General features: G+C 41.6%; 1 protein-coding gene across 2 annotated transcripts in view; it reads left to right on the plus strand.

Annotated features, from left to right (window-relative positions):
• The window catches only part of MFSD14B (major facilitator superfamily domain containing 14B), a 66517-nt gene that overhangs the window by 38513 nt on the left and 15177 nt on the right, over nt 1-12827 (plus strand). For both annotated transcript variants that reach the window (XM_054987090.1, XM_054987091.1), the window contains 4 exons: nt 1437-1550; nt 7572-7643; nt 9115-9227; nt 10770-10867. In XM_054987090.1, coding sequence (XP_054843065.1) covers nt 1437-1550; nt 7572-7643; nt 9115-9227; nt 10770-10867 — 397 coding nt within the window. The remainder of the gene's footprint in view (nt 1-1436; nt 1551-7571; nt 7644-9114; nt 9228-10769; nt 10868-12827) is intronic.

Below are 12827 nucleotides of genomic sequence, written 5' to 3' on the forward strand. Positions count from 1 at the left end.
ACATTTCCAATATGTGGGGTGCAGGAAATTTTACATCTCTAGGGTCGAACTTAGGTCGTGAGCAGAGCTTGGGCTGTAGTACTCGGCTTTACCACTCTGCGCACAATGTCCCCCCATGAGTCAGTAATGACTTGGTGCTTGCACAGGGGACTACCTTTACCTACATCTCTAAGAAGACAGCATTCATTTCAGATTTGCCTACTTTTAACACTTTCTATTCCCCTTTGACACTTCCTTTTCCCTTTTGGGGGTTAATGACAGGAGCCATAAGTTTTTTTAAAATCCATCAGGAAGACACATGTATGCAAAATCTGCCTTTTCCACTGTTCTGAACTGGTGACTGGCACAGCGCTACCTACTTTAATATTAAAGGGAACAAGTTGGGGTGCCTTTAAAAAGTTGTGGTTGATGGTAAATTAGAATCCCCCCACACCACTATCATCTCAAACTCCTATAATTTCTCAGGAGCTCGATAGAGCTGATTTCCCCATCTCCATGGGATTTGTCCCTCCCCCTTAAAGTGACTCCCTCCCTCTCAACATCCCTTGCTGTATGGAGCATGTTGAGCTCTCATTAGGCTGCTTGTGGTGGTGATGTTGGAGGGGAAGTCTAGCTTTTAGTTAGTTTACAAAATAATATTTTTCTGCATGTATATGGAAAATCCCACACTGGAGTTGGCCAGTTTTTTCCTGCTATTGTGATTGGTAGAAGCCACCTATTTTGCTATTAGATACAGCAACAAGTGAGGGAGGGGGCACTATGTAGAACTGCAAGGAAGCAAACTAGGAATTTCCCCCCTGAACTTAATCTTCCCCTCCAGGATACTATAAACTTTTAGGGGCTTGAGAAATTTCTTCAGCTTCTTTTCCCCACAACCTCTTTAACTAATGCTCAGCTATCCTCAAGATGTGTTCTTAGTTTTCATAACACAGTCTTTTTTAATTTAAAAAGATATTTCTTCTGCACACTTTGGAGCCCGCCCAAGCATGGAGAAATCCCTACTTTGTTTTAGGATGGCCTGCTTTTTCTGCTTTTGTGACTTACCTACTTCACAATTGGATGTAGTGGTGCTAATACTAATGATGTTCCCGTTTTTATGATTGCCATATAATTGCTTTTAAATAATTAAATGGCATGATCTTGTGACTGAACTAGTTGTGTGGATATCAACAACAGGCACTTGTGTCATCACTCAGAGGGAGTGCAGTGAAGTACATTTGGGATTTTTACAGGGGTTTTGTCTTGATGACAGTGTTTAACAAGCATAACATCTACTTGCTTTGAACATTTAAAAATGTCAAGGAAGATCCTACAATTAAATACATTTATGGCTGAGAAGGCTTTTTAGTTTTGCTGATTTTTATCATTCACTTAAAATATTACTAGCTTGGTGTCTCACATGGACTCACACATACTTTTTCTCAATTTTTTGGCAGTCTTTGAGAAAAGTTGGAAAAGATTCTACAATCTTGCTGACTTGCATCACTGTATTTCTTTCTTATCTGCCTGAAGCCGGCCAGTATTCTAGCTTTTTCCTGTATTTGAGACAAGTAAGTAACAGTCTTTTCTGAATACTTTCTTATTTGTGTGAAGTTGTACCAGATTTTTTAAAAATAATGAATACCATTAAGGAACATCATCACCTAATGTAACCCTTATATTAGACAGAGCTTCTTCAAGAATTAAATGATGCTATCTGGAGTCTATTCAGATTATCAGTTATTGGTTCAAATATTAAGACATTAAATGGAACAAGGGCCAGAATATTCAGCATGCTTTCGTACTTAAAGCAGTGGAGGGTGGGGCAGCTTTTAGGAGAATCGGGAGCATTCTTTATGGAGGAAAGCCTACTCTTGCTGGACTTCTGCAAGATGTGCACGTGCCTGCAGGAGCTCTCAGGGATGTCATCAGAGGCATGGCTAATACATAGCATACTATAACATTTACTTTCAAAAACGTATAATATACTTTTCAATCATAAAGTTTTTTACTTTTTGGAAACCCTGCTTTTGCTGATAGAAGGGATTTCTGTCCATGAAACATGACTTTCCTGCTTCCCTCAACAATGCAGTCCAAAATTACCTCTTAAATGCTGGTCCTGGAGGGCAGGGGACCTCCAGAAACAGCATGAGAGGAAGTCAGTTGCAGGAAGAGAGAATCAGCAAAAATTATTCCTTTTCCCATGTGCAGAAATTCTTGATTTAATCCAAGTTACCAGAAAGTCTCTTTGCCCAACCTGCAGTATTTATTTATTTACAATATTTTAACTTCACCTTTCTGCCCTCATAGAGCTGCCAAGGTGGCTTACAAATTAAAATCTTATCTTAAGAAGCATTAAAATCAGTACACAAATACATCATTAAAACCATTTAAAACCAAGACTTAAAACAAATGTAAAAAATAAAAACGCTAGTGTAACACTGTCACCTACTGTCAGAAGATGACATCCGAAGGGGACAGGTGAATCTCCCCGAGAAGAGAGTTCCAGATCTTGTTACCACTGCTGGTGTCATGACAGTGTCTCTGCAGTTCCCCCTCCCCCCTTAAGTAGATCTTGATGAGTACTGGAGGGCTGCTGTAGCATAGTGGTTAAGTGGTTCAATTACAAATCAACACTGTATTGGTTCGAATCCCACTACTACCATGAGCTCAGTAGGTGGCCTTGAGTAAGCCACTCCTCTCAGCCCCAGCTCCCCAGCTGTATTGTGGGAATAGTAATAACACTAACTTGTTCACCACTCTGAGTGTAGTACCAGTCTGTCTAGAAGAGCAGTATATAAGTATTATTATTATTATTATTATTATTATTATTATTATTATCATCCTCCTCCTCTGACAATACGCAAACTCCTGCATTTTCAGATATTTATTGTTTGATTTTACAAAACTTGCACCTCACTTTTTAATTTATTTCATTTGCATTATTTATAGTCCATCTTTCTCACTGAGACTCAAGACAAATTACACACTGGATTACAAACTGTAAATCAGTGCAGTTAATATCAAAGACATTTCAATAAAACATGTAATGGGTATATACTTTTGAATTTGCAAAGATTGTTAAAAAAATCTGCAGAAATCCAACACAGAGACGAAGAAATGTTGAAACAGAGCATAAGCAATTCTATAACTGACATATTAAACAACATAGGAACTACCCAGTAGGATCATACTTATAGCAATAGTAGTGGAGTCTGTGGTCCATCATTTACAGCGATAGTAGTAAAGTCTGTGGTTCCTCCCTGTACTTTTACTGATGGATAGGGGTATGCAGCAAAAAAAGATTCGGTTTTCCTGCGTCGTAATTTACGAAGTGGGAAAAAGAGTTGGAAATAAGCAATTTCCGAAGCAGCAAGCCGCTTCAGAAATTGCTTCTTGGCTTGCTTTGAAATGCTCCGGAAAGATTCGGAGCACATTGAACCTTCCCTGTACCCGCAGCTTTCTGTTAACCCAATGCAGGGGGAGGTAGGGATATCCCTGTCTCCCCTGCATCAAGTCAGTGAGCGGGATGGCCAGTTTAAACTAGCCCCCTGCCGCTGCCTCATCTTCACTCGATTCCAGGGAGACGGGGAGTCTCTCTCCATCTCCCTGGCATCAGGTCAGCGGCCGCCTCCCCCACTGCCTCCCCACCTTCCCGGTGCTGCCTTCACCCACTGCTGACGGGGCCTGGGAACTCCCTGGCCCCGTCAGCCCCGGGTGAATGAGGCGCCCAGCGGCAAGGCGCAGGCTAAGACCCGCCTTCCTCTTCAACCTCTACTAATGATGGCCCTGTCAGCGCCAGGTGAACAAAGTGCCCAGCAGCAAGGTGCAGGCTGAAGCCCGCCTCCCCACCAACCCCTTCACCCACTGCTGACAGGGACAGGGAACTCCCTGGCACTGGCAGCACTGAGTGAATGGGGCGCTTGTGGGCGAGGCACGGGCAGAAGCCCACCTCCCCGCCACCCCCTTCACTCACTGCATATGGGACCAGAGTACTTCCTGGCCCCAGCCGCACCGGGTGAACAAGGTGCTCAGGTACGAGGTGCAGGCTGAAGCCTGCCTCCCCACCGCCCCCTTCACCCGCTGCTAACTGGGCCAGGGAACTCCCTGGACCTGACAGTACCAGATGAATGAGGCTCCCAGGGACGAGGCACAGGCTGAAGCCCATCTCCCCGCTGCCCTCACCCATTGCTGATGGGGCCAGGGAATTCCAGCAGTCAATGAACGGGGTAGCCTGGCAGCGAGGTGGAGGCTTCAACCTACTACAACCCACGGTTTTCTTTACTTGATGCGAGAAGGGCGAAAGAATCTCCCCATCCCTCATGCATCGGGAGAGTGGCTCCCGGCCTCCTGCACCCAGTGCGAGGGACAGGCAGATTCTCCATTCCCTCTTGCCTTGGGAGATCGGGCACCGTCAGGATGCTGTGAGAGGGGCGGCGAGATTCCCTTGCCCCTCTCGCAGTGGCACAGAAAGAGGCATTTTAAGCCTGACAGCCTCCATTCAGCCTCTGGTCGGGGAAACCACCAACTAGCAGCTGATTCAGGAGTTTAAATGCCCCTTTCCATGCTGTTGTGCAGTGGCACAAAAATGGGCATTTAAACTCCTTGACTTGAAGCTTCTCAAAGCTATACAAATAGCTTTGGGAATCTTTGATTCGGGGTTTCCAAAACAGACCTGGCATGCTGAGGCCGTTTTGGAAATCCCGAATCTTTGTGAATTGGGTCCGATTCGAGTATTTTTCCTGAATTGGATATTCGAATCGCAATGGATCTCTATGAGACCACTGCCTTACAAAACAGTCCTCCTATCTAAGTAAAAAGTCCTCTTGAATAGTTCAGTTTTACGTTGCTTGCAGAAGGCCAGGAGAATAGGAGCTTTCGTAATCTCCTCAGGAAGACCATTCCATAAAGTGGGGGCCACCACAGAGAATGCACATGTACAGGTGGTTGTTGATTTTGCCAGTGTGTAAGGTTGCCCCTGAAGAAGGCCTTGTTCAGATGAGTGAAGCTGCTGTGATGGAATAGAGAGAGAGAGGCGGTCCTGTACATATGATTGACCAAGGCCATGAAGAGTTTTGTAGATGTTAGCCAACAGTTTGAATTGGGCTCAGTAGCCAATAAGTAACTAATGGTGTAACTAGAATGGGAGTAATATTCATGGTCCTCTTAGCGCCCTATAATAGCAGAGCTGCAGTGTTCTGCACCAACTTGAGTCTCTGAGTTATCTCATGGAGACCTGTGCCCAGTGTATTACAGGAGTCAGGTCTTAGTGGCATGGTTCTAGATGTCCAGATGTCCAGATTGGCCATATCGAGGTAGGGGGCCATTTTCTAGGGTAGACTGAGTTTGTGGTAAGCATTTTTGCAGGTGCTTAAATTTGTCTTTCTAGCAGTAGTACTGGATCTAGTATAATCCCTGGACACATAACTGAGTCTGCAAGGGTCACACAAACTCCTTCAAGATCTCTGCCTTCCCAACTAGCATCACTTCCTTCTTGTCAGCGTTCAGTTTGAATTTGTTTGATTTCAGCCATTTTATAACAGCCATCAGGCAACAACCCAAGATCTCTAGTGCATCCTGTGGTGATTTGGATTGTGGGGTCATCAAGACAACTAACAAATTAAAAACATAGTAAAATCACATCTTAAAACAAAACCAGCAAAAAAAACCCAGAGCTAAATTATGTGCAAAAACATAGCATTGAGCAGATCAGATGGATCACTGAGGGAGTACTAAACAAAACAAAAAGTATCCCCGCCCCTTGCAGAAGATCGCAACAGAAGATGACAGATAAGTCTCCCTAGATAGAGAATTCTTGAGCTTTGGTGCCACGACCAAGAAGGCCTTTTCTCAAGTAGCCACCCACTTAATCTCAGAAGGCAGAGGCATCCACTGTAAGGCCTCAAAAGATGAATGTAGTAGTCAGGTATGTTCATAAGAGAGTAAGTGGTCCTTCAGGTATGTTGGCCCCAAACCATAAAGGGGTTTAAAGGTCAACACTAGTACCTTCAATTGTGCCTGGAAATAGATTGGGAGCCAGGGCCGAGTACCAAGACGAATGATATAGCCCCTAGGACCCACCCCAGTCAACATCCTGGCAGCAGCATTCTGCGCCAATTGACGTTTCTGAACACTTTTCAAGAGCAGTCCCACATAGAATACATTGCAGTTACCTAATGTAACCAGGGCATGCACCAAAGTGGTTAGATCTTTTTTGCCCAGGAAAAGCTGTAGATGGCTAACCAGTATATGCTAATAAAAAGGCACTCCTGGCCACAGCTGCCACATGCTTATCTAGCAGTAGGCCTGGGTCCAGAAGAACCCCCAGACTACTGACCTGTTCCTTCAAGGGGAGTATCACCCCATCCAGGTGACACTTTAAATCCTGAGTTATATCTTCAGCTCACCAGTAGCCCTTCTGTGTTAGGATTAAGCTTCAGTTTATTAGCCTGCATCCACTCTAAAACTGCCACCTGGCTATCAGGTCAAGGTTTCTACAGCCTCCCCAGGATTAACTGGAACCATGGGATAGAAATAAGTATCATCTGCATATTGGTGACAACCCAGCCCAAATCTCCTGATGCCCTCATCCAGCGGTTTCATGTAGATGTTAAAAAGCATGGGGGACAGGATGGAACTTACAGGACCTCAAAGGCCAAGGGGCTGAGCAGCAGTCCCCCAAGCACCACCTTCTGAAACCTATCCTCTAGGTAGCATTGGAACCCCTGCTGAATGGTGTCTCCCAAGCCAGAAAGGTGGTGCCTCTCAGCCCAGAAAGGTGGTCTAGGAGGATATCATCATCAGTGAAAATTACTAGAGGTCCAGGAGAATCAAAAGAGTCGCATTTCCTCTGTCCGTTTCCTGGTACAAGTCATCCACCAGAGTGACCAAGCGTGTTTCAGTCACATAACCTGACCTAAAACCAGATTGGAAAGGATCTAAACAATCCACTCCCTCCAAGAAAATTTGAAGTGTCCAGCCACCATCCATGCAGGCATCTTCCTTAAGAATTGGACATTTGATGTTGGCTGATAGGTATTGAGATCTCTGGAGATCAGGGTTGGGTTCTTTAGAAGTAGATGCACCACAGCCTGTTTCAAGGCTGGGACAATTACCCCCTTTTTTAGACCTAGTTAGCTAGTCTTTCCCCCCACACCCCAGCAGGTTTAAGTAGCCTGGAAAGACAAGGGTCATAAAAGCAAGATGGTATTAATCCTAGAAAGAGTATTCACATTAGACATCGGGCACTTCTCTTGCTTTAAATGGAGTTTAATTTACAGACCAAAGGTAAAGGATTGGAATTGGATAGTTTTGGGACACTTAAGCAATTTCCTTCTTACGGCTTCTGTGCTTGGGTTCACTGAGTATTACCTTTTACATGTGACCACAACCACTATCTGTTCTTTTACAACTCTAAAGTAAATTTTACGGTGTTAGCCGCCTGGTGAAGGTTGCTTTTGAATTCCAGCTCTTCCAGATTTGGTTTTATGAACAGTTACTAAAATTGAGCAGATTAGAAAAAGCAGACTAACCAAATCACATTCTTTCTTACTGGAAATCAGTCAACAGATATTTCTTGGTTTTATTTATAGGTCATAAGATTTGAAGATGCTAGCATTGCTGCATTCATAGCAGTGGTAGGAATTCTATCTATAGTTGCTCAGGTAAGCATATTTCTGGTATGATATTTGAAGTCCCCACATTTTGGTGAGCACTTCTGATAGAAGGCAAATTTTGCTAATCAGGCAGTCATCAGGTATACAGAAAACAAATAGATGGTTGCTGCTTTAAATATACTTCTTGGAATCAGGATATGAAAATTAAAACGTGATTGAATTTTTGCAAACCCGTTCCGAAAGAGGTCCTGCAGGCCTCTTATGGCTGTTAAGAACTGTCAAATGTTTGGTATCAGCAAAACATTTTATCATTTTTGTCCATGAATGTGAGAATGTGTCTGACACTGAACGTATTCTGTGCATACATTGCTGCATGCATAGAATACCAGCTTTCTGTCTTTTAGGGAAAATGTAAGAAAACTGTTAAATAATTTTCTTAAACGTTCAATCAGTGTAAAGACATCTGATATTTAATTTCTTAGTTCATAAAAGACATGATGCATGATTTGTTGTCTCTGTTTAATTCTGCTTTCCTGCATGTAGGATATTTATGTGTAAATATGTTTTCTTTCAGTATCTAAATCACAATTTTTTTAAAAAAAATCTGTCACAGTTGAATTAATAATTATAGCTTGTGGTGGAATGGTACACTTAGTATCCTATAAAAGGCGGGATTAGTAGAAGTATAAAAAATGTTTGGGGAAGGTTGGTCTCAAGTTTGAGACCTTATTTAATCCACACAACTACCATATAAGATTATGAATAGATTTTGTTTGATATAGAATGTGGGCTTTGTTCTTGTTGCCAGATGTCTGTCTGGGGTAACAGAGTTCCTTTCTTGCTTGACTGAGAGCTGCGCACAAGACTTGATGTCTGCTATACTGAGAAAAACATGAAGGATTTGTCCTTCTCTCAATGTACTGAAAAGTTAACATGAGGGATTTGTAATTCAGAGCTGAAAGGAATGTGAGGAATTAGGCGGTCATAAAAATGGGTTATTAAATGAGATCAGGGAAATGGGGAGTGTTGGAAGTGAAGGACTTGTATGAAATACTGTTAATCACTTCAGTAATTAAATGTTGGGGGACCTAGTTTAATTATTGAGAATTCAAATATTTTCAGTTGAAAGTCCACAGTTAAAGTAGTACCTCAGCCGTTGAATCACTGGGTGTAGTTACAAAAGCTGCTGTTTTTCTATCTTGGCTCCCTCTTGATAAAACTGGTCTAGCCTATGGAGCAGTTATACAAGGTTACTGAGTTAAAAGATACGAAGTATGTAAGAAAAAGTGTTTTGCAAATATTAAGTGGTTAAAGTTGAACAAAATATGTACTGGTAAAAGGACAAGACTCTTCAAATTTTGTTCTTTTAGCAGTTTATATAGGTCAGTTTTTTAACTTTAAACATGTCTGCATGTATTTTAACATTGCATTGGTACCCATTTTAGCATTATTTAACTATAGTAACTAAAACACTGAAGTTTAAGTTTTTTCAACAGAACATTATTCCTTGTTTTTGTAGACTATCTTTCTTAGTATCTTAATGAGGTCTATAGGGAATAAAAACACAGTACTCCTTGGCCTTGGCTTCCAGATGTTCCAGCTGGCCTGGTATGGTTTTGGTTCTCAGTCTTGGTAAGTGCTGCTTTTATAACAGGCATATCCTGGGTAAATTTAATGTGAATCCATGAGGCTGACTAACGAGGTGTGGAATGGGAATATTCCAGTAGCTTTATTTTTCTCTAGAAAATTTTCCAACTCTGAAAATAGATTGTTTCATAAAAGTGATATCACAGAAAGTGACAGTGAATTGAGAGGAACTTAGTGTCCTCCATGGAAGAGACTATTGTTCTGTGGAAATAGTTAAGTGGACACCTTTGTCTAGGGCATATCATGGTGTGCTAAAATTAGCATGACAACACTTTTCAGTAAGAGAAATACTATATTGTCTTTAATTTTTTTACAGGTAGTATTCCAGTAAAAATACATTCCATATAAAGCTTTGAATTCATTTGTTGATAATATTTAAACTACAATTTATTATTGGTTTTTCCTAAATATAAAAAAATTCAGTGTTGCTATTGGGACATACAATTAACATAGGGACTTAAAAATTATATTTAGTAAACAAATTTTTAAAGTCAAGATGAATGTGCTTAATCAGTTCACACCCTGTGTAAGAGCATTAGTTAATTTTCTAATTCTGTTTTTTGTAGAAAACCCATGTCTCTGGTTTATAAACAAATTGGGATTTGTTACTTCAGTCTGACTAGAGTTTGTTACTTGATTTACAGTTTAAACAAGCTAATGATAGAATGCAGCCACAGATTTATTTCCAACTTTCAACCCTGCTGTATAAAATGATCAGAATTATCACTGCATTTTAAAGTAAAGAAAGCAAAAATAAAAATCCCCAAACCCTAGGATGTCAGAAAGCACAAAATTAGCAAAACATAGTGGCGGCTTTTTTTAAAGGGGAAAAAACCTATCTTTGGCTACTGTGGATAGCAATGTTCCCCCAAAACTAAAATGCTTGCAAAAAATCACGTTTTCCCCTCAAATACGTTTCCATGTTGTCCAGTTAAAAAGAAGCAAGAAGTAGTGAGTAGAGATGTGCACAAACCGGGAAAATTCTGAACTGTGCGGTTCATGGTTCATCGTGTTTCAAGAAACACAAACTTTCACGAACATGCCCCAGTTCACAAACTGGTTCGTTCAGTTCGTGAAAACGTTACTTCCATGTCAGCAGCAGGTCTTCAGAAATCCCATTCCCCTGCTCCCATTGCCTAGGAAACTGATTGATCGGCTCCAGGCAGTCTGCAGTGACAAACTGAAATACGAAGCAAATGAACCGGGCTAAAATTCGTCACAGTTTGTGAGAAAATTAGCTCCCAGAACCGCCAGTTTGCGAACCACGAACCAGCCCAGTTCATGACGAACTTTGGTCCGTATTTTGGTTTGTGCCCACCTGTAGTAGTGAGTCCTAAAAGCTAAATAAAATTTCATTATCAGTTCCCAGTATTTTTTGTGGCATGTAAAAGTGTATCCAATCATAATTGGCAGAAAGCACTTTTGAACAGATGAATTGAAGTAAAAGCTGGAGGATTTGGCTTGTGCTTTTGATATGTGCCTTCTCATCCCATTATGTACTGAAATTGCTTTGTATCTTGTTTTTAGGATGATGTGGGCAGCAGGAGCTGTAGCAGCTATGTCAAGTATTACTTTCCCTGCAGTCAGTGCTTTGGTGTCTCGAAATGCAGACTCAGACCAGCAAGGTGAATACAATAACAGGTCTATTTTTCCCCAGAAAATGTCTTGTATAGTGCCATGTTCTTTCCAAAAGAAGCAGATACACGCTCACCTGTGTGTTAGAGAAAAATGTGAGGTATTGGAAGAAATATTTTAGACATTTATGTAGTTCCATGTGAACCCGAAGAAAGCCAGCCATGTATGTAGTAGGCCTTTACAGTCATTCCCTAAGAACAGTGTGGTGTGAATAATCACTAACTGATTGTTATGAAACAAAGGTTATGGAAGGAGCATGAGAGTAATTAGCTTTGACACTTTTAGGTGAAATCTAATCAGGCTTAATATTTATGGAGTCAGTTAGATTTTCGACACAAGAATTCCTGGGTTGAGACTGAGTTGATTTCCAGATAATTACAAACTGTATATGAGTATGTAAGAATAGCAGTATTGTCTATACAGGGCATATAGCAGTGGTACTCTTTCCACAGTTCGTGGAGAGCCACATTCACAATTATCATCAACTGATAGATGAGCATGACTTCTGTGTATGACCTGTGGGCCACCCCGGTAAAGAGGGAAAACCCGCGAGGGTTAATAGCACTTATGCACCTTTCTTATAACTCAAAAATTGGTCTTAATTCAGTAATACAATAATGCAATAGCAATTTATACAGAATAGTAATTTATACAGAATAGACCTCTGGAAATCAAAATAGCCCGTCCAGTGTATTTCTTTACAGGCTAAACACATATACAGCCAATGCAGTCGAGTAATCAGGTGTATAGGCAGTCCAAACGGTGGCGGCGGTAAACCTACTGAATTGAGGGACAACCCCCTAATTCAAGTCCACTTCAATGCGGGAGCCAACCGATCAAGATGAAGAGATACGCCCAATCTGGGGCCGGCTGAAGCACAGATTTCGTCCCACACCTCGTCAGGGGCGTTTATCTCTGTTGTTATTCGCACCCAGAAGCATGCATTCTTTATTTCTAAAAAGTAAATAAATCTTTATACAAATCAAATTACAATACCTGCCCCGCTGGATTGACTCACCTCCTGCCTGAACACTAACCTGTACATTCACCTGGAAAAACTCATAGCCTGCATACCATCAAGATACTTACAACATATTTCCACACTGGTTGCATGCGGCGGCAGTGAATTCTCTTGCATGCCTTGTGTTGATTGGGACGCTCACCTTTAAACCTATTTCATCAGCCCACTCACAAAACTTAAAGGGGCAGATGACTCTCTAATATCATAAATTAAAGAAAACAATTCAGGGAAAGTTCGTTGTTCAATCCCTGTGGCCTCACAGACCGTAAGTGCAGAATCCAGTAGGCTTCTCTGCGTAGAAGAGAAGTTTGATTGAAGCTTGCCCTTTTCAAGACCTCCAATACCACAACCCTAAAAGAGTTTATCAGCATGTTTACAGTCCACAAAGTGTTGCACCAAAGGTGCTTCTGTCACTTTATTCAGAATACGAGAAAGATGTTCCAAAATGCGAGTTTTTAGTGGTCTAGAAGTACAACCCACATATACGGACTTACATGGACATTCTATCAAATATACCACTCCTGCAGTGTAACAAGAGGCAAAATGGTCAAAGGTTAGTCTTTTACCCTTAATCCAAAACTCATTCCTTCTAACATAAGACTACACATAGCACACCTTCCACATTTAAAATTACCATGTGGTAGGTGGGCTTCCTCTTTTGGCGTATCCAGACGTGCATGGACCAAGCTATCACGAAGGCTGGTTGTTCTTCTGAAGCCACATAGTGGTCGCTGTTCACAGCCCTTAATATCCTGCACAATAGTCCAATGTTGGTCCACTACTCTCTTAATATAGTTGGTGAAGGGAGTATAGTCCAGTGCCCATTTAATCCTGTCTGCCATCTCTCTGGAACTAGTCTGAAACAACTTTGTCCTATCTGTCATCTTAGCACGCAAAAAGGCTGTGTTGATAAGTCTTTGAGGATAATT

The sequence above is a fragment of the Eublepharis macularius genome, chromosome 8 (genome assembly GCF_028583425.1).
Source record: "Eublepharis macularius isolate TG4126 chromosome 8, MPM_Emac_v1.0, whole genome shotgun sequence".
Classification (NCBI taxonomy): domain Eukaryota; kingdom Metazoa; phylum Chordata; class Lepidosauria; order Squamata; family Eublepharidae; genus Eublepharis; species Eublepharis macularius.